Source organism: Hyperoodon ampullatus, assembly GCF_949752795.1.
Source record: "Hyperoodon ampullatus genome assembly, chromosome: 9".
Taxonomy (NCBI): Eukaryota; Metazoa; Chordata; class Mammalia; order Artiodactyla; family Ziphiidae; genus Hyperoodon; species Hyperoodon ampullatus.
Genome location: NC_136922.1, coordinates 34,640,534 through 34,660,620, shown reverse-complemented (window position 1 = coordinate 34,660,620; position 20,087 = coordinate 34,640,534). Strand labels below are relative to the sequence as shown.

The 20,087-nt window shown below is 39.4% G+C and overlaps 1 protein-coding gene across 1 annotated transcript in view; it reads left to right on the top strand.

Moving 5' to 3' along the window:
- DNAH11 (dynein axonemal heavy chain 11) overlaps positions 1 to 20,087 on the top strand; it is a gene marked incomplete at its 5' end in the record, with an annotated part of 313,916 nt that overhangs the window by 48,810 nt on the left and 245,019 nt on the right. Inside the window, 11 exons of the mRNA XM_079711490.1 lie at positions 1,210 to 1,347; positions 1,663 to 1,787; positions 2,356 to 2,551; positions 4,828 to 4,932; positions 5,085 to 5,477; positions 9,599 to 9,931; positions 10,769 to 11,023; positions 11,107 to 11,276; positions 11,505 to 11,727; positions 16,257 to 16,373; positions 16,492 to 16,578. Of these exons, the coding sequence (XP_079567616.1) occupies positions 1,210 to 1,347; positions 1,663 to 1,787; positions 2,356 to 2,551; positions 4,828 to 4,932; positions 5,085 to 5,477; positions 9,599 to 9,931; positions 10,769 to 11,023; positions 11,107 to 11,276; positions 11,505 to 11,727; positions 16,257 to 16,373; positions 16,492 to 16,578 (2,142 nt within the window). The remainder of the gene's footprint in view (positions 1 to 1,209; positions 1,348 to 1,662; positions 1,788 to 2,355; positions 2,552 to 4,827; positions 4,933 to 5,084; positions 5,478 to 9,598; positions 9,932 to 10,768; positions 11,024 to 11,106; positions 11,277 to 11,504; positions 11,728 to 16,256; positions 16,374 to 16,491; positions 16,579 to 20,087) is intronic.

Below are 20,087 nucleotides of genomic sequence, written 5' to 3'. Positions count from 1 at the left end.
CATTGGTTTCAACCAGTACTTTGACACTGAAGGAACTGTCAGCCTGTGGAGTGCTTGTCCTTGGAACAGGTCGCCACTGCTGCCCCAGCTGCTGTGTTGGGGGTAGCTGGGTCCTGTGGTACAAAACACGGGCGGCCATGGGCAGGATGGTCACTGTGACTGATGCTTCCAGTGTAACTATTTTCTTAAAATTTATTTTATAAAATAAAAGTATAGTTGAAGCATAGTTGATTTATTGGGTTGGCCAAAAAATTCGTTTGGATTTTTCCATAAGATGTTACTTAACAAAAATTCTAAGTCTAGAGGACATACAGCAGATTACACTTAGCAAATATGAAGATGATTTCTTTTTTTTTTTTAACAGTTGGGAATTTTATAGCTTTCCTCTTTCTCCTCAAATTGTATGTTTTTTTTTTTTGTGGTACGCGGGCCTCTCACTGCTGTGGCCTCTCCCATTGCGGAGCACAGGCTCCGGACGCGCAGGCTCAGCAGCTATGGCTCACGGGCCTAGACGCTCCGCGGCATGTGGGATCTTCCTGGACCGGGGCACGAACCCGTGTCCCCTGCATCGGCAGGCGGACTCTCAACCACTGGGCCACCAGGGAAGCCCAAATTGTATGTTTTTTAAAAAAAATTTATTGAAGTGCAGTTGATTTACAGTGTTGTGTTAATTTCTGCTGTACAGCAAAGTGATTCAGTTATACATTCTTTTTCATATTCTTTTCCATTATGGTTTATCACAGGATAACAGTATAATTATTAATGTGTGACCTAGAGGTCCTTGATATGGCTTTCCTTATTCTAAAGAGTATATGTGTAGGAGGGAAGAGCAAATAAGAAGTACACAATCTTGCTTCTGTTCTTAAATCTGCAAAGCATCTTCTACAATGTTTCCTGGTGTCCAACAGGAAGTAGGGGTGTCGGCTGTGATCAGGGATTTCTAACAGACAGTGGTTCGCTTCTGACTCCTCATTTTCTGCTGAGGAAGGGAAACTGCTTTACATTTAGAATTTGCTTTATTGGATGCATAGAAATTTTAGTGAGATGCTAAAGTGTTTTCAATCTGAAGACATTGCAGGATACTTGCAGGGATCTAGATTTTTGCTTTGTATCTAGTCATGTAGGAAGTTTAATGGAGGAAATAGTGAATCTAGTATTTGTATTAAAAACCCACAGTGGTTAACCTTTCTTTCACTTTGATTTTTATAGCTTTTGACTGTATTTGGGAATTTCCTTGAGAAACAAGTTGTCATGGAAATTTTCAGCCCACGCTACAGCACACTTGTGCACATGTTCAGTGCAGAGTTGGATATGTGTAAGCAATTGTATAATGAACACGTGCAACAGGTGAGTGGGGGGATAAAGTCTGACACACCCACAGTATCATATTGTGGGTCAGGGTGTCAAGTAGAGCTCCACTGAATGATACCTGAAGAGGAGATACAGGCCCTAAAATTTTTATGCTTTTATGTAATTGATTTCCTTATAGATATGAAGAACCTGCTTTAGGATAGTAACTCTTCTACTAATCAGGTTACTTTGCACGTATGTTCTTTATATTTGTACTGAAAATGTTCCAAAATTAACAATTGCCTACAAGGTTGGAGTGTACCCTGATTAAATGTTCCCTTTCATCCTCTTCACCACAATATCAATTTGCAGATTGAACAAGGAAATGTAGTCCTTAACAAGAATATGCCGTTTACCTCAGGAAATATCAAATGGGCTAAAGAGGTCGTGGACCGACTTCAAATGTTTTGGTCAAACTTTGCATCTCTCCGTTATCTGTAAGTAGTTAGGCTTCTTTCGTGGTAACATTATCCCTCCGACACAGGCGATTTTTATATAGGGTAGTGAGCTGTTCATTTTAGCACTTAAAGAGTCACTGCCTTACTTAACTCTTGTCATTGCTTGGGCTCATTGAGAGGGATTTGTCCCCATGGTTTGGGAGTATGTTTAATAGGACTTAGAACTTCATGTATTTCCATGTTTTTAGGTCTTTTTTCACTTTTCCATTTCACCCACAATATGTTGATAGCTTTTTGTTATTGTTTTTCCTTTCTCCAATAGCTAGCACTCCTGTTATTTTGCAGACTTTTGTATCTTTCTCTTTTCTTTATAGGAATTGATAACTTGTTGCTGTTTGAGTTTAGTAAAATGTTTGAAGTTCCATTTATTTCATAACTATATCTTTTAAGGCACAGACTATGTAGAAGCATTATTTGACCTTTATTGATTTTCTTCCTGATTTTTATAGTGTACTTTCTTATTTCTATCTTATATTACTGTAAAGTAGCTAAGCTGAGATCTATCTAATGTATAGAAAAGTAAAAAATAAAAAACATATTCCTACAGATTCTTGGAAAGTCCTGATGATGCCTTGGTTTATCAGAAGTATATTGAGATGACAGCTTTGCTAGACCAGTTTGAAAATCGTATCTATAATGAATGGAAAAGTAATGTGGATGAAATCTGTGAATTCAATTTGAATCAACCCTTGGTTAAATTCAGTGCCGTAAGTGGTCTTCTCAATGTCAACTTTGACCCAAAGGTAGGGGTTTGATATTTTTTAGTATGTTTCATAGATGCCCTTTTTATTATAAGAATATTCCTCATACCTCCATTCATTTGTATATTATTTTGGGAAAATGTCAGTGCTACGAGGACTATAACTGAAAACAACCTCTAATAGGTCTTTGTTTTAGGGATTTGCTTACCAAATTCTATATTAATTATTCTTCCTTGTTTTGTCTTGTAATGATTTATTTGCCACTCCCACTTTACTGGATAATGAGTTACTTGAGAGTAGGGTCCATTGGATTTCATCTTTGTGTTTTGTGTGTCTAACATAGTGTCTGGCACTTGGTAACATTTAATAAATATTAACTCAATTGAACAGAATCATTAGTCTTTGATCAGATGTTTTCTGGCTTAGGTTTTCTTGCCCTGTCTCATGGCAGTCCAGCTGTATGCCTAGGAGGTGAAAGTTAGCCTCACTGAGTTTAATAGTCACAGTCTGTACTCAAATTCTGTTCTCTTTCCCTGAAATATTACAAAGAATTGCATCACTTAATTTTTCTTATTAACCTCAGCACAGGTACATAAATATGTGACCTGGAGGACTGAGGGTTTGCTTTACCTTCTGATTTCATAAAACCAATTTATAGGAACTGAATTCCTGAGATGTTTTAGGGATAATCCCTACAATTCTACCTGAAGGGATTATAAACATACCAAATATATTGTACTAGTGAACCTATGGAGTGACAGCCTAGGGAAGTCAACTGGTTTACCTTCTAAAGCATGTTATGTGGTCTTTTCCTCAGAAACTGTGATTTAGGGCTACAGTCAGTTTTGCTACAACACGACATATGCATTCCTAAAATTCACAGCACTATGAAAGACTGCACAATAAAAAGTACATTGCTGACGGGGAAAATGGGGGTTAGGGTGCAGTACTCAAAAACTTTGTCAGTGATACGTTTAAAAAAATAGATAACTCAGACAGAAAGACAAATACTGTATGATATCACTTATATGTGGAATCTAAAAAATACAACAAACTAGTGAATATAACAGAAGAAGCAGACTCACAGATATAGAAAACAGACTAGTGGTTACTCCTGGGGGGAGGGAAGGGGTGGGGCAACATACGGGTAGGGGATTAAGAGGAGCAAACTATTAGGTATAAAATAAGCTATAAGGATATATTATTGTACAACACGGGGAATATAGCAATTGTTTTATAATAACTATAAATGGAGTATAACCTTTAAAAATTGTGAATCACTATATTGTACACATATAACTTACATAATATACAGCAACTATACTCCAATTAAAAAATAACAATAAAAACAGAAAAACAGAAAAAGGAACTTAGGAAGAACAGTAGCATAGTTTTATACATTTTAAATGGTCAAGTAATATATAAATGCTCCAATGAATATAGTACTTTCCCTTGACAAAGACCTGAAGTTTGCTCAGGGAAGTGCGTTATGACTTGTGCATTACTGTGAGGTGGTGGAAGGAAGGTCATTTGAAACCAGACAGAAAGTTGTGCCACCAGAAGTTGGGTGGGCTGGCTCATCACACACCTATGAGTGGAGGTACCTGGTGGATGTTTGTGGTGTGTGCATATGAGCATTTTGCATATTCCTAAGCCTTTTTGTTCAGCTGGGTGCAGTTTTTAGCATTTACCTAGCCGTTTATTGCTGATGAAACTGCAGATAAGCAAAGACAAAACTTGCGGCATGTTCACAATCCTCCCTCATATATAATCATGTTGTGTTTTCAAAACAAGCATTATATTAGAGCTAGTGGTGTTTGGAGAAGACCAAGGTCGGCTTATGGCCTCCCATTTCAGATCTTGGCATGTATATGTTGCTCTTTTTTTGCTTGAATTCTTTCTCTGATAGTGGGCCATAGCCAATGATTTCTACCTTTATTATTTATACTTCTGCATCATATGGAATGTATGATTGTTGCTTTTAAAAAGCATAAAAAACAAAAGCCCGTTTGCTTTGACAGTTTGAAAATATTGTAATCATTGGATGAAATTTTAAGCGTTTGATTTTAAAAATAGAATGATATTCTTGGGCTTCCCTGGTGGTGCAGTGGTTGAGAGTCTGCCTGCTGATGCAGGGGACACGGGTTCGTGCCCCGGTCCAGGAAGATCCCACATTCCGCGGAGCGGCTGGGCCTGTGAGCCATGGCCGCTGAGCCTGCGCATCCGGAGCCTGTGCTCCGCAACAGGAGAGGCCACAACAGTGAAAAAAGAATGATATTCTTAAATCATGTGAATAATCCTTGCTTTCCTTTTAATAGCTAGTGGCCGTATTAAGAGAAGTTAAATACCTTTTGATGTTGAAGAAATCAGACATACCGGATTCAGCCTTAGCCATCTTCAAAAAAAGAAACACTCTTTTAAAGGTCTGTGTTTTCAGATATTAGGGTGCATTTTGAATAGAAACAGTTTGAATTTTAATTATTAACATGTAGACCTAAGATACTTCCATGCCTCCAAGAGAAAGTAGCTTTAACACGTGTGGCCCTTTTTGTCTTGGGGTTTTCTTTTGAATCAGTCCATTGGAAATCTTGAACTTCTTGTGCAAGGATATAATAAGCTGAAACAGACTCTTCTGGAAGTTGAATACCCCCTGGTTGAGGAAGAGCTGAGGGCTGTGGATGAGGAACTGCAGGCAGCCGCCACATCGCTGACATGGCAGGATGACTGCTGGGGGGACATCGAGAGGATGAAGACAACTACCTCAGAGTTGGAGCGCAGAGTGGAGCATGCACAGAACAACGTCAGAGTGATTCAGCAGACGATGCGGGCTTGGGTAGAGTGCACGCTCCTTCCCGGGAGAGAACACAGGCGGGAGACCGCCTTGACTTGGGAGGACAAGGGTGATTTGTTTACGAAGAAATACAAGCTAATCCAGGAAGATGGCTGCAAGATACACAACTTGGTTGAGGTACTTGCTTTCAAGGCTTCGAAATTTATAGCAGATCCTTTCACTTAGTTTAGAAAAGAGCAAAAATAGGTAACCTAATAATGGAGGGCTCTTTTTCTGGGCCCAAAAGAACTTTAGGTATGGTTTTGTTAAGCATTGAAAATGGAGGAATTTGTGTTACTTGTCTGTAATTTCTGTGGCCCTCGCTGTGCTCATTTCTGAGGGAAGAGATAGGAATGTGAGATCTTTTGATGAAACAGAAAGGCTAGAGATGGTCTCCTTACCTTGGTCATAGTTATCTCCTGTTTTGCTGAATGCCTCTATGTGCCATCCGTCTTGTTTACCTCATCTCCTGTAACCCTTTCAGCCATCTCCTGAGGGTGGCAACAGTAGTTACTCTCCTTATAACAAGTACTTGAGTTTTTACAACAGTGATAGGCGCTATTCCAGGGTTATCAGTGTAAGAGAAGACAAGAAATAAAACAACAAGAACAAAGAACAGAAGGCAGAGAAACAAAAAAGTCTCTTGCCTCTTGGATCTTACATCCTAGTTAGGGAAGATAGAAAGAGAAAATAACAAATATATAGTAGTATCTTCACTCGGTCACATGAGCAATGGTGAAAAATAAAGCAGAGATGGTGGGATAGAGAAGCAGTGGCAGGTGGGGTGGACCTTGTGTATGAGGTAGTTAGAAAGGCCTCTTTACTAAGGTAGCATTTCTGCAGAGAACTGAAAGGGAATGAGCTAGGTGGGAAATGGAAGAAGGATGTTCCAGGTATCAAAGTACACAAGCTTTACAGTAGGAGTATGGGTCGCTTGTCTAAGGGTCAGTTAGAGAGCCAACATGCCTGAAGCAGAATTTCCAGGGGGAATAATAGTGGGTGATGAAGTTTGAAAGGGCTTAAGAGCACATCACACTGGATCAAGGGGCCATTTTGAGAACTTTGGGTTTTACTCTGAGGGAAAATAGCAGCTGGAGACTCTCTGCTCAAAAGCTTTCCCTGTTGAGTGTAAACTACAGGGGGGCCAGGAGATGGTAGACAAGGAGACCGTTAGGAGATGAGTCTGTAATCCAAGTGAAGATGGCTTGGGTCCAGACGGTAGTGATAAAAAACAGTCGTATGCTGGATGTATTTTGAAGGCAGAGCCAAGAGGATTTGCTGTGATCAGTCAGAGGAGAGAGAAGTTAAGACGACGTTGACGTTTTTGGTCTGGGCTGCTGGAAGAATAGAGTTTCCCTTTACTGATATGGGGAGGGCTATGGCAGAGCAGATTTTGCAGGGAAAAGACAGGATTTGTTTTTGGGCACGTTAGTTAGAGATGCCTGCCCAAGAGCAGATTTTTGCATAGGCTGGCATTGCAATTGTGTGAAGAAAGGGTTTGAAGAGTAACAGACTTGCTCACCGAAAAGTAAGATGTGGTACGTTTGATATGCTGTATTGAGTATGTGTCACAACAAGAAAAGAAAGAAAAGAATTCATATGGATTTCAAAGTTTCTGTTGACTTCCAAGTTTGTCTGAAACATGTAAGAAAGTTTTAATTTTCCCTACTGGTAACAATTTGCTAGGACAAAGACTTTGCCTTCTTAGATGACTGCCTGTGTTAGCACCCTTGGGCTGCTATAACAAAGTACCACAGATGGATGCCTTAAAGCAATGAAATGTATTCTCTCTCAGTCTGAGGCTAGAAGTCTGAAATCAAGGTGTGGGCGGGGCCATGCTCCCTCTGAAGGCTCTCCCTAAGGCCTGGGTAGCCTTGAGGGAATCTCGGGGATGTTCTGACATGTAAAGAAGTTATATATCTGGAAAGTTGTTTTTTCAGCAATGTCTTAACTTAGTCATGACCTCGACTGTTCCTAGTTTGCCGAGATGGCTGTGAATTATTCTGCAGCTTTCAGGACATCCTTACAAGTGTTTATGCATTGGAATCTGCCTCATGGAGGACAGATGATGGATTACAATTAGTTTCTTCTGATACATTTTCTTGATAATAGGAAAGTGGGCTCCCTAAACACTAACCTGGGGGTTTTAGACAAGAAAGATATATGAATGTTGATTACAATGCATTGAAAGTATTGCCAGTACATGAACTAGAAATAGTTACAAACAAGGTTTTGCAGTAGTATTCTTGGAGAATAAAGTTGGAATTTTTCTACTAGTAAATGGACTCTTTTTCCCTTAAATCAAAAACTTAAGAAGCTTGGAAGTCACTTAGACCTGTGGAGTGCTTCCAACTTGAGGGAACTCAACTTCAAAATAGAGATGAAATGATTATTTGTTTCTGTAAGTTATCGTTTAAGTGACTTTTCCCCCTCTTATCAGCACATGAAATTGAGCTTGGTTCTCAGACTTCCAGCAAGGAATGTGGTTTAGGGGAAAGACATAGAAACACAGCAGAAGGTGTGCGAGTTCTGCCCTTTCATGCTGCCTCCTTTGTGGCTGTAGGATCTCTGTGGATGGTCTGCAGTCAGTGTCTCAGATGAAGAGAGAAGGGCAGAACCATGGGAGACTGGGTCTGGAAGGGACCGGAGCGATCGTTTAGTGACCCAAAACTCTCCTTTCTTTTCCTTTTCCTCCCTTTACCCTAAATTGTTGAACACACAACAGTTTCTTAAAAGTGGCACTGTAGTGATATAAGCTGGATCTCTTGGTATGAGAAAGTCTGAACAGTGAGGCAATCACAGGTATATTACTGTGGTATGTTGGAAAGAGCCCTACTCTGGGGAGTCAAGAGGACTGGCTTCTAGTTCTAGCTCAGCTGCTTACTTCCTATGAATGTGACGCTGGATGTGTTTTAGGTCTTTGTTTTATACCTTAAAGATGAAGAGCCTGAACAAGATAGTCTTTGAGGATTTTTTTCACCCTTCCAACCCCTAAACTATCTCCTACAACGGAGCCAGGACTGCTGTGTACAGCTGCCTGGGATGTGTACTGCCCAGCTCCAGGGGTGTGGGTCACATACACTACACAGATGTGAATGCTTCCACGTGGTTGGCAGGCAAGACAGCATCCCTGAAAAGAGCAGTTCTTAGATTTGTTTGAGGACAAAAAACCCTCAAAGAACTTGTTCATCTCTGCCCTGCTTTATCAGGATCCAGACTCACCTCTGTAGTTCTGATTCTTGCCTGTAGCACACACCTTTGAATCCTGGATCATATATCCACAGTAGTGAATAATCATGGAAAGCAGAGAGCATAATCTACCTTATAATTAGCTCCCATTTTAGTGTCGTCTTTTCTGTGCACTATAGTAGTTTCTGCCCTGGGCATCTGCCCTCTGGCCTGTATAGACTGTATAACCTTTGCCACTCAGAAGGTACTTCTGGAATCAACCTTGCTTCCTACCTGACCTTTTCAAATCGCTGTCCCTAGGCCTGCCACACTGTGCCCAACCTCTAGCAGTCCTTAACCATGTCCATGTCTGGCCCTGTCATGCCCACTAGCCCATCCATTACTTCACCCACATGCTAGGGAGATGCTGAGGTCAAAGACTTTCATATTGTTGAAGCACAAAGCGGGCCTGGACTTCACCAGGCCAGTGTTTCCCAAGCCAAGTTACTGTTTTTCCACAAGCTGCTCATAGGTAGTTGGCACAAAATATCTTTGTGTTTGGAGACAATTGGTTAAACCAGGTTAAATGGACTTTAACATAATAGGTTACACTGTGAGGCTCCAAGAATGGCCTAAAACACATAGCTCTTTGCTGACTTGATGATCTTTAGATATCCCAGAACAGCGTTCTTGGGAGGACCACTTTGGGAAACCTCATTTACAGGTGAGGCCAGGGCAGGCAAGGTCCAAGGCCACAGAGAGTCAGGGACAGGGCCAGAACCAGAGCCCAGGCCCCATACATCTAGGATGCATTGGGAACTAGTGTATTTCTTGTGTGCATAATATTTGAAGATAGCAATCTTAATGATTTCACCTTTAAAGAGTGACTTTTGAATGTATAAGTGAACTAAATGTTACAAAATCCTGCTTAGATCATTGCCCTCTAGCTTAAGATTCTGCAACCAAGCATTTGAATGTTTCTATGCTGTGCCCCCAAATGTAGCCCCTTTAACGAGCCATTTAAATGGACAGCTTTTGTTTTTATACTCATTATTGTCTATACTGATCTATTAATACTTGTCTGTTTGTAGGAAAATAAGAAGTTGTTCAGAGCCCCTCCTTCTCTGGATGCCTGGAAGATTTATGTAGAATTCATTGATGACATTGTGGTGGAAGGCTTTTTTCAAGCGATAATGCATGACTTAGACTTCTTCCTGATGAACACAGAGAAACAACTGAAATCTGCACCGTTTTTTCAAGCACAGATGATCTTAATGCCCCCAGAGATTCTGTTTAAACCTTCTTTAGAAAGAGAGTCTGGGGATGGCTTCTATGATCTGGTGGAAGAAATGCTGTGCAGTAGTTTCAGAATGTCTGCCCAGATGAAGCGAGTAGCAGCACATCTGGAAATAGCAAATTACCAGGTATGTTCTTTGTAAATGGGTATTACATTTATTGTGAATTATATACATATTAATAGATTAAGAGATTATAAATACGTTTGTTGGTAGTATTACTGAATACTGAATGCAGAGAACAGAATCCAAAGAAATCAGCACTGAAAAGGAAACATTACTCTAAAAAAATTCAATATATTTACATACATGTTAACCAATTTCGCACATCTCTTTAGAGTTACAAATAAATGCCAAGCTAATTCCAAAGCTTTTAATCTGAATATACTTCAATTTTGAGTTCTAGTGTTCTCCATTCTAATGTCCACTGTTTTTTGCTGTATTTACACCAAGTATGATTAATTTTGTTTGTATTTAACCTAAAAGCAAGATGCTGTGAGTGGATCCTGAGGCAGCCAGGAAAATCAGGAATTTGAGAACAGCTCTTTAAAACAGGATAAAGCCACATGAAAGAAAATGCCTCATTCCTAGATACATAAATGCAAAAGAGAAAAATATTAAGAAGCAATATTTCTGATGAAAAGACAAAGAAGGATGTAGAGGGTTGCAACTTACCAGGACTCAAAAAAAAATGTGCTTACTCAACTACCCAGTCATTTGAATGCCCATACACATACATATATATTAATTACAATTATGATTAATTATAAAATTAGCTTTTATATTAATGATTCAAAATAAATTGGGGGAATGAGGAGCACAAGGAAAGGAGAAGTTGGGAAAGGCAACACAGTTTTTGATTTTACCAACTATTCTTTTGAAGAATGGCCTTGGATGATGTTAGGTTGCACATAATTGATAGAGCAGGGTTGGCTTTAATAAATACTTAGTTTTCCTCTCATTTAGAATGATATGGACAGCATGCTGGGCCTGGTGGAGGTCAGGCAGGAGATCATGAAGAGAGTGGCAGACGTCATCAACGAAGTCTTGGACTTCAGAAATACCCTGGACACATACACTTACCTCTGGGTGGATGACCGGACCAAGTTTATGAAGCGCTTCCTCCTGTATGGCCATATTGTGTCCTCTGAGGAGACAGGGCCTCACGCAAATGAAGACATTCCCGGACAACCACCAACACTCGAGCAATTCAAAGAACAGGCAAGGCAAACCCTCTGCATTTATGTAGTTACTAGCTTTTGATTGAGTTGTTATCCAGTGACTATTTTTTTTTCTAATTATAGATTGACATTTATGAGGCTTTGTATGTTCAGATGAGCAAGTTTGATGACTTCAGAGTGTTTGATGGTTGGTTCAAGGTGGACATGAAGCCTTTCAAAGTGAGCTTGCTAAACATTATCAGGAAATGGAGCTGGATGTTTCAGGAGCATCTTTTGAGATTTGTCATTGACAGGTAGTCTTTGGTGCTTTGGTATTTGGAATTATAACTTTTCACACCTGACTGCTTCTTAAAATTGAGATATTAATTTTAAGAGCATTAAAACTGCCAGTTCTATAAGAGAGATAGCAAGTAATGTTTAATTAGGTAAATAGTGAAAATCAGATTCAGTCAGAAGTCATACTTCTGAATGTTTTAATGAGCTTAATTTGTGTTTGTGTGTGTGTATACATGTTTTTATAGTCTGAATGAGCTACAAGAATTTATAAAGGAGACAGATGCTGGACTTCAGAGAGAATTAAGTGAAGGCGATCACGATGGTTTAGTTGACATTATGGGGCATCTTCTGGCTGTAAGAAGCCGACAGAGAGCTACTGATGAACTCTTTGAACCACTGAAAGAAACCGTCACACTCTTGGAAACGTATGGCCAGAAAATGCCTGAGCAGGTCTATGCTCAGCTAGAGGTCAGTGAGGTGCTAAAATAACCATGATTACCATAAACTGAGCATCTCCTGTTCTTCACATGCACTCTCTTATGACACCCTCGTAACACCCTATACTGTAGATATTAATGTTTTCATTTTACAGCTTAGGAATCTGAAGCTTAAAGGGACTTAGTAATTTTCTCAAGGTCACACAAGTAGTAAAGTCAGCCCACATGAATCTAGGGGTGTTTCATGTCCACATCCTCGCTCTGCCTGGCTGTACTCCACTGCCTTCGTGTTAGAAGGTATTCAGGTAATAGAGAACCTCTAAGTTACTTTTTTGGGTTCCACTTATATCATCACTTTCACATGTGAAATAAATTCCAGCTCTCTTTCATTTAAATTGCCTGTCAGTTGAGAAGTGTCCTAGTCTTTGGAAACATATCATGGACATGTTAAGAAAGAATAAGTAAAGCCCAATTTGGCTGGAGAAACCACTTTCCTAAACAGGATTTCTGTGTCATCCTCCTCTTTCTGTGTTCTGGAATGACTTGGTGGCTGCTGTGTGCCAAACGATGTACAAAGTCTTTGTAGTTATAACTGAAATCATGAATAAAAATCTCACAATTGAGGCTCTATTCCCATGCCCATATTGAGGTTCTATAGATAGTTTATATGTTTATGTCATCCACCAGCTTCCAGGGTGAGCTTAGGTTTAACCTTGCAATGTGATCGGTGGACACATTAAAGATCTTTTATTGAATTCTATCTAGTTCAGTGATTAGAGCATGGAACTCAAACTTAGATTTGTTTTCTGCTAGTCCGTCTCATCTCCTTGCCTCAGAGCATGCTTCCTCTTTGGTAAAATATCCCTCAAGATCCCTCATTTTTTATTTATTTATTTTTTTTTGTGGTATGCGGGCCTCTCACTGTTGTGGCCTCTCCTGTTGCGGAGCACAGGCTCCGGACGCGCAGGCTCAGTGGCCATGGCTCACGGGCCCAGCCGCTCCGCGGCATGTGTGATCTTCCCGGACTGGGGCATGAACCCGTGTCCCCTGCATCGGCAGGCGGACTCTCAACCACTGCACCACCAGGGAAGCCCAAGATCCCTCACTTTTTAAATTTGTCTATACTGTCTCCAGTTCCCCATTTTTTAAAAAATTGAGATGAAATTCACAGTTCACATAACGTAAAAGTAACCATTTCAAAGTGTGTGGCATTTAGTACATTCAGGAGGTTGTGTAATCACCGCCTGTCTCTAGTTTCAGAACATTTTCCTCACCCCCAAAGAAACTCCATACCCATTAGTTGTCATTCCCCACTCCTCCCCTACTACCTGCCACCAGTCTGGGGCTACTGCTCATCCTTTCCTGTCTTTACGGGTTTACTTACTGTAGATACTTCATATAAGTGGAATTATACAATATGTGACCTTTTGTATCTGGCTTCTCTCACCTGGCATGACGATTTTGAGGTTCATGAACGTTGTAGCGTATATCACTACTTCATTCCTTTTTATGGCTGAATAATGTTCCATTGTGTGTGTGTGTGTTTGTGTGTGTATGTGTGTATATACACACATACACACATATATAGTTTGTTTAGCCATTCACCCATTGAGGAATATTGGGGCTCTTTTCATCTTCTGGCTATCGTGAATAATGCTGCTGTGGACATCGGTGCACAAGTATTTGTTTGAGTACCTGTTTTCACATCTTTTTGGAAACACCTAGGAGTGGAATTGCCGGGTCTTATGGTAATTCCAAGTTTAACTTTTTGAGGAACCACCAAAATGTTTTTCACAGCAGCTGCTCCATTTTGTATTCCTCATTTTTTTTTTGTGAGGATGAAGTGCAACAATGTATTTATAGGTGCTCTCTTGACTACAAAAAATTACTATATATGAATTCTTAGATTCTGCGTAAGTATAAAATTGTCTTTAGAACTGAAAATCCAGTTAGACATGGAGTGAGAGATGATGTGGATAGATACATAACAAGAGTGAGAGGTGAAATAGTTAACAGTAGAACACACTATAAATGTCTGTTTTTAGGAAGATTGGGATATTCTTTGAGTCAGACCTTGAACCTTAAAATTTTATGTCATATAGAGAAACCAGTCATAACACAAGTAATTGATGGGGGATTTTGGCCATGGCCTCCAGAATTTGTATTATAAAAGTTTGGCTCACACTTCACTAAAGCTAGATTCCAGTCATTTCTGTTGTCCGTTTTTAGGTCTTTAACAAAATTTCCTGATACATATGATACCTTATATACATTGTTCAACAGTAAGCTAATTAAGAGAGTAACGACGCAGACATGTTTGATCAGGTCACTTAGTTCTGACTGTTTTCTTAGTTGTTTATGAAAATGGAGGTGTATGTATTCAATTTCAGTGCTGTGGTCAGGTGGAAGATTTAAAAATCTTTTATGTGTTTCTTAGTTTATATGCTTTCTAATGGATTCTTTATGTTTCCAAGATGATTAAAAGCAAATGTGCTATTCTGCCTTTGGCTCACTAAGGTTTTTGCAGTATTGAAAATATTAGGCTTTTCAATATTTCAGAAGTGAGCCACACTCTTAGCTCTGTGTGTGTCGCGATGTTGGTAATTCAGGCTGGTCAGGAGGAAAAATAAGATTTACAGGCAGTTGAGGTTGCTCGTGGAGGATAAGTGTCCCAATTTTGTTTTAATTTAAGCAATTTGTGCGAGTTGCTGTTTCTCCTTCATAATCATTAGCAGTCATAACATTTCCCAAAACTTGCCTGTGCTTGGTTTGATGCTAAAAAAGCCCCTAGGCATGGCTGTGTCCTCACACCCTATCTATAGTGTGCTCTGAAGCTAGATTACACTTCTAATCTATAGATTTTATCAAGTCCCTTCCCTGTTAAGAAACCTTCATTGACTGCCTCTAGCCTCAGAATCCTGTCCAGTTTCTGTAGAGCCACACTCTCACCCCATCCTGCATTGGAAATCTTACCTCACGGGATGTTGAGGGGTCTCACCCTCATCTCTGCCTGTGGAAATCCAGTCATTGTTTTGTGCCCCTGATGCAGTGTTAGTTCCTTGAGTGGATCAGTATCAGTTCAGTTTGGGAGGTCATCTGATCTTTTGGTTTTCAATGAAAGTTTATTTTTATCCAGTGGAAGCTTCTTTGGAATCCCCAAATATAAAGCAGGTAACAGCAGGTCTAGTGTCATTGAAGAAGGTTAAGGTTAAGGAGCCTGAACCCACTGATGTGACCTCTTCACGTCTTCTCTCCCATGGCCCCGAAGGGACTTCCTGTGACACCTAGGTTCCATGGGGTCAATTGGAAATGCAAAGTGACACTCTGGGCAGATGAGGATATAGAGTTTTGATGAGAAGAAGGATGGAAGAGCAAGATGAAAAACAAGGAGCTTTAGAGCTCAAGTCTTTTAGTTCCTGGCCTGGTCGGGTATTGCCGTCATGACATCATGTTGCCTCTGAAGCATTTTAATTCCATAACATATAGACCTCCTGATGGAAGTTAACGCATTCTGTCATGTAGAATAGTTATTTTGTGTACCTCTCATTTACTCTGACAGATGATACAACAGTTTAAATCTCAAGGATGTGTTTTATCTTTGTAGCCCTCCTCCACCACTCAGATACAATTTATACTTAGCACAGTGCACTCTTCATAATTGGCAGTTACCAAATCATTCATCAGATATTTATCAGGGTTACAAAATAGTCTTCAGAACCGATTTTTGTGCTTCAGCAACACAAGTAGAGTCCCATCACCATGGGTGGTTTTGTGTGACAAAACAATTTCCGTGTCCTGGGAGATGGCACAGAGAAACAATGCTTTCTTAGTCTGGACACAAGGAATGCTTTTCAACGGCAATTAAACACAAGAGCTCTTCAAAGAAAGTAAGTTGCTGTTGTCCTAGTTGCATTGTAGTCAGGGACGGCAGAGTTGAGTTGCTACCTGAACAATTCATGGCTGCTTTTGTCCTCCATCAAGTAGGAATTAACCTTCCCTTCCCTTTGCCTCATCTTATTTCAAAAATCCTAGTCATTTAAAATTAACCCAAATGTTCAAACTCTCCATCCAGACCAAGTAAAAACAGAGCTTTGGGAGCCAGAGGAAACGAAGGATAATACTGATTCACATTTTCATCTCTGCCCACCAGATTGACAGCATCTTTTTTCACTTGCTAAATTGCTAAACGTGGCTCCACTTCTAGTTGTTAGATCAGCAAAGTCATTTTCAGAGCACTTTATTGTTATTCCCTCAATAGTAAAACAATTTGGAAATTTCTGTTTATTTTGAAAAGGTTTTCATTTATGCTGAGGTAAATCTTATACCAGAGGACAACTCTGGTTTACGCTTGGAAGATGTGACTCCAAAGGTTCCATTGGGATTCATCCTGGCTCTAGGCCTTTTAGTCCCTTTAATCTTTTTGGGAATAAACTCTTTCTCTTAGACAAGAATGAAAGGATGTCATGAGTTAGTGGAAAGAGATTAGAAAAATTTAATCCTGTGGAGTAGATTTGTTTTAGGTATTGAAGTAACTTCTCATTTGCACCTTTGTTTTTGTAGGAATTACCTGAAAGATGGAAAACTACCAAAAAGATTGCAGCAACTGTCAGACATGAAGTCTCACCTCTTCAAAATGCAGAAGTCACTCTTATAAGGAAAAAATGTATTTTGTTTGATGTAAGCTAGCTAACAAGCTTTGTGGTTTTCTGTTTTGTTTTTTTTTTAAAGAAAGGTTTTATAAGGCTAATTGAAGCTATTTGAGATTCACTTTCAGTTTTTTTTCTTCCTTGATCAGGAGAAGCAGGCAGAGTTCAGAGAGCAATTCAGACTCTCTGCTCCTCTTCGTTTTAATGCAGAAAATCCATATGGAGTACTTGATAAGGTAATGCTGATCTCAGTTATCTTGTGTGTTATAATAGCTATTTCAAAAAATAAATTTGGACACTGAGTTACTGCTATATTTTGCCTTAGTTTTGCAATTAGTTATGGGTTGAGAATTAACTATTTAAAACCCAGTTACAAACAATTTTCCCCAAGTAAAATATATTGTGATTTAAATCATGTCTCTCCAGAAATTATATTGTGATTTAAATCATGTCATCATCAAAGTACTCATACTAGTGAAACTAACAAATACTATTATTCTTTATTTTATTTTACTTTTTCTTTTTAATTGGAGTAAAATTGGTTTACAGTGTTGTGTTAGTTTCTGCCGAACAATGAAATGAATCAGCTATATGTATAACATATATCCCCTCCCTCTTGGACCTCCCTCCCACCCTTCCCCCGTCCCACCGATCTAGGTCATCACAGAGCACTGAGCTGAGCTCCCTGTGCTATACAGCAGGTTCCCACTAGCTATTTGTTTTACACATGGTGGTGTATTTATTTCAAACCTAATCTCCCAATTCATCCCACCCTCCCCTTCCCCGCCGTGTCCACATGTCCGTTCTCTACATCTACGTCTCTATTCCTACCCTACAAATAGGTTCATCTGTACCATTTTTCTAGATTCCCACATATATGCGTTGATATACGATATTTGTTTTTCTCTTGACATATAAACGCTTTATACGTCAAGAACTTTATTAAGCATATTATTCACATTATTTCTTTCAGTTCTTGCAATATCTCTCTGATACAGCTTCTATTCGCCTTTTTTTAGATAAAGAAACAATCATGTATAATTGAGTAACTTGTTGGAGATAAGTTAGTGACAGAATCAGTATTAAAATTCTAGCTGTCTACTTTTTTTTTTATTGAGGAATATTAACCATCATACTATTTCCCATGTGATACTTTGTTAGTAACTCTTAATCATAGTAAGGAAAGCCCATAACTTTTTCTTTTTTTTTTTTCTCTGATTTATGTTTACTGCCTCATCCTATACTTTCTCCTTAGGTCTGATTCCGTGTTCTCTCCCCGACCCCCGACTACACATTGTATCTGCCCCCATGCCCACTCCCCAAGTATATGTTATATGGTTTTCTGGAGGTGGCTAGTGTTTCAGGGAGTTTCAAATGAATGCCCATAACTTATTCTTAATTCTGGATACAAATATTATTGAGTCATTTAATCCTAGGTTATAATGAACTACTTTATTATAATTGACTATAAGAATGACTGTAATAGGCAAATAATCCGAAAATGGTGAATAATTCATGAGGATTGAAAAAATGTTTTAAACTTTTATTAGAAAAATAATATCTTTGTTTCTCTAAGAATTCTTAACCTAGCAGCCAAAATGAGAAAGTGACTTTGAAGTTTGCATTGGGGGCTGGGAATTTTTCTGAGTTCATCTAGGCTGCCATCCTGATTTGACTTCATGCTGGAGATAGCCTTTCCTCCTTAGACTTCTGTAAAACTTGGAACTGACAGTTTTTACTTCTCTTTCCAAATTTTGGATTGAATTTAGTTTTAACTGCTTTCAGCCATTCAGAAAACACCATTCAATAGCATGAGGTCTTCTCTTTCACTTGGCTAAATAAAAGTGGTTAATATATTCACTGAAAAGGGAGTTGGTTAGAGTATGCGAATAGAGTTGGTTTTTTTAAAAAGATTATATCTAAACTGCAGGTGGTCTGAACAGATTGTGGATATGGAGACATTTTTACTTGACTAACCAATGTGCTGTGTGTAAACATTTACTGCAGTTATCATTTATTGACTCCTACCGTTTGCATGCTATACTATAACACCATATAGTTACATATTTAAAAGGCAGATATTTATCATACCTACAAAATGTGTTGAGCATGTTTTGAATATAGTAGGACTCGGTTACCTTTATCTTGAAGTCATTTTCTTGTGTGTTTGTTCAGCAAGCATATCTAGTGTTTATCTAACTAGATTCAACCAAAGTCATGTATATGTTTGTTCTGGGCTGGTATGGTAGGTCCTAGTACTCAAGGCACCTCACTCCAAAAGATGGAAACCATTGACCCTCCAGGAGCAGGGGAATGGTGTAGTAAATCTCTCCTTTTATAACTGATACCTTGGTAAATTTATATTATGTGCTATTGTTTCTTCATAGCCAAAGATACAGTGAACAGTTGAATTAAAATAACCGGATCTATATTTCTAGGAATAATTGAATTAGTATAACTAATAGGAAAAATAATTTAAAATAAATAAAAGGGCCGTTGGCTCTGGGGAGTATGGTTGACTAGACATTTTGAAAATCCATCCTGTAAAACAGATGCTGAAACATGTTCACAAATATGTAACTTTTAATCTATTGCTGATCTCCCAAGAAAGCAAGAGGCAGGGAAATAGAGTAGCTGAAACCAGGATGGAAAGCAGCGGGAAACATAAAAGCCTGTGCTGCTGTAGGGGCAAATCAAAGTACCAGAACTCTAGAACTTTGTGATTAACCCTTTCAGGGCAAACTAGGAGATGCTTTTAAGAGGTTACACCCTTAGTGAATGGGTGGGCTGGGAAAAATCTGCAGCCTGCACAGGGAGCCTATGAGATGACCCATCAGACCTTGCTCTGAATAGGGCGAAAAAAATAGAAAAGGATCCTCTGGGAATTGGTAAACATAGGTCTGTTCTCCCAAGGGTTATGGTGTAATTTTATACTACCCCTGTGGTTAAGGAATTTCCAGCCCAGGAAACTGATATGGTTACAAGCAGCTCTTCTTAGCACCTAGTAGAAGCAAATCCAAATCTTCTCTGGGTAGAAGAGAATAAGGTGCTCTTATTCTAATCTCCTCAGGGGTCCAACAGATTAAATTCAGTTAAATTTGAGTTTACAATAAAACAAACACACCATCATGCATAAGGGCCAACAGAAAGAGCAAATCACAGATACAGACCCATATGAAAACTCAGATATTAGAAGACATTTATTGGGACTTCCCTGGTGGTCCAGTGGTTAGGATGCCGTGCTTCCACTGCACAGGGCATGGGTTTGATCCCTGGTCAGGGAACTAAGATCCTGCATGTGGCACAGCCAAAAAAAAAAAAAAAAAGAAGAAGAAGAAGAAGACATGTATTCAGGAAATAAAAGATAACATTGAAAAAAATGAGCAAGTTCTCAGTTTTGAGACTATCAAAAATGATCAACTGAGTTTGAAAAAGGACCAGAAACTCATGGAAATGAAACATAAAAGATACAACTCAGCAGGGGTTAGAGAGCTAATTGAAAAGAGGATTAGTGAAATGCAAATGACATTGGAAGAACTCACTTAGAAGGCAGCACATAGGTGAACGGAGCACAGGCTCCAGACACGCAGGCTCAGCGGCCATGGCTCATGGGCCCAGCCGCTCCGCAGCATGTGGGATCTTCCCAGACCGGGGCACAAACCCGTGTCGCCTGCATCGGCAGGCGGACACCCAACCACTGCACCACCAGGGAAGTCCTGATAAGCCACTCTTTTTGGTACACATA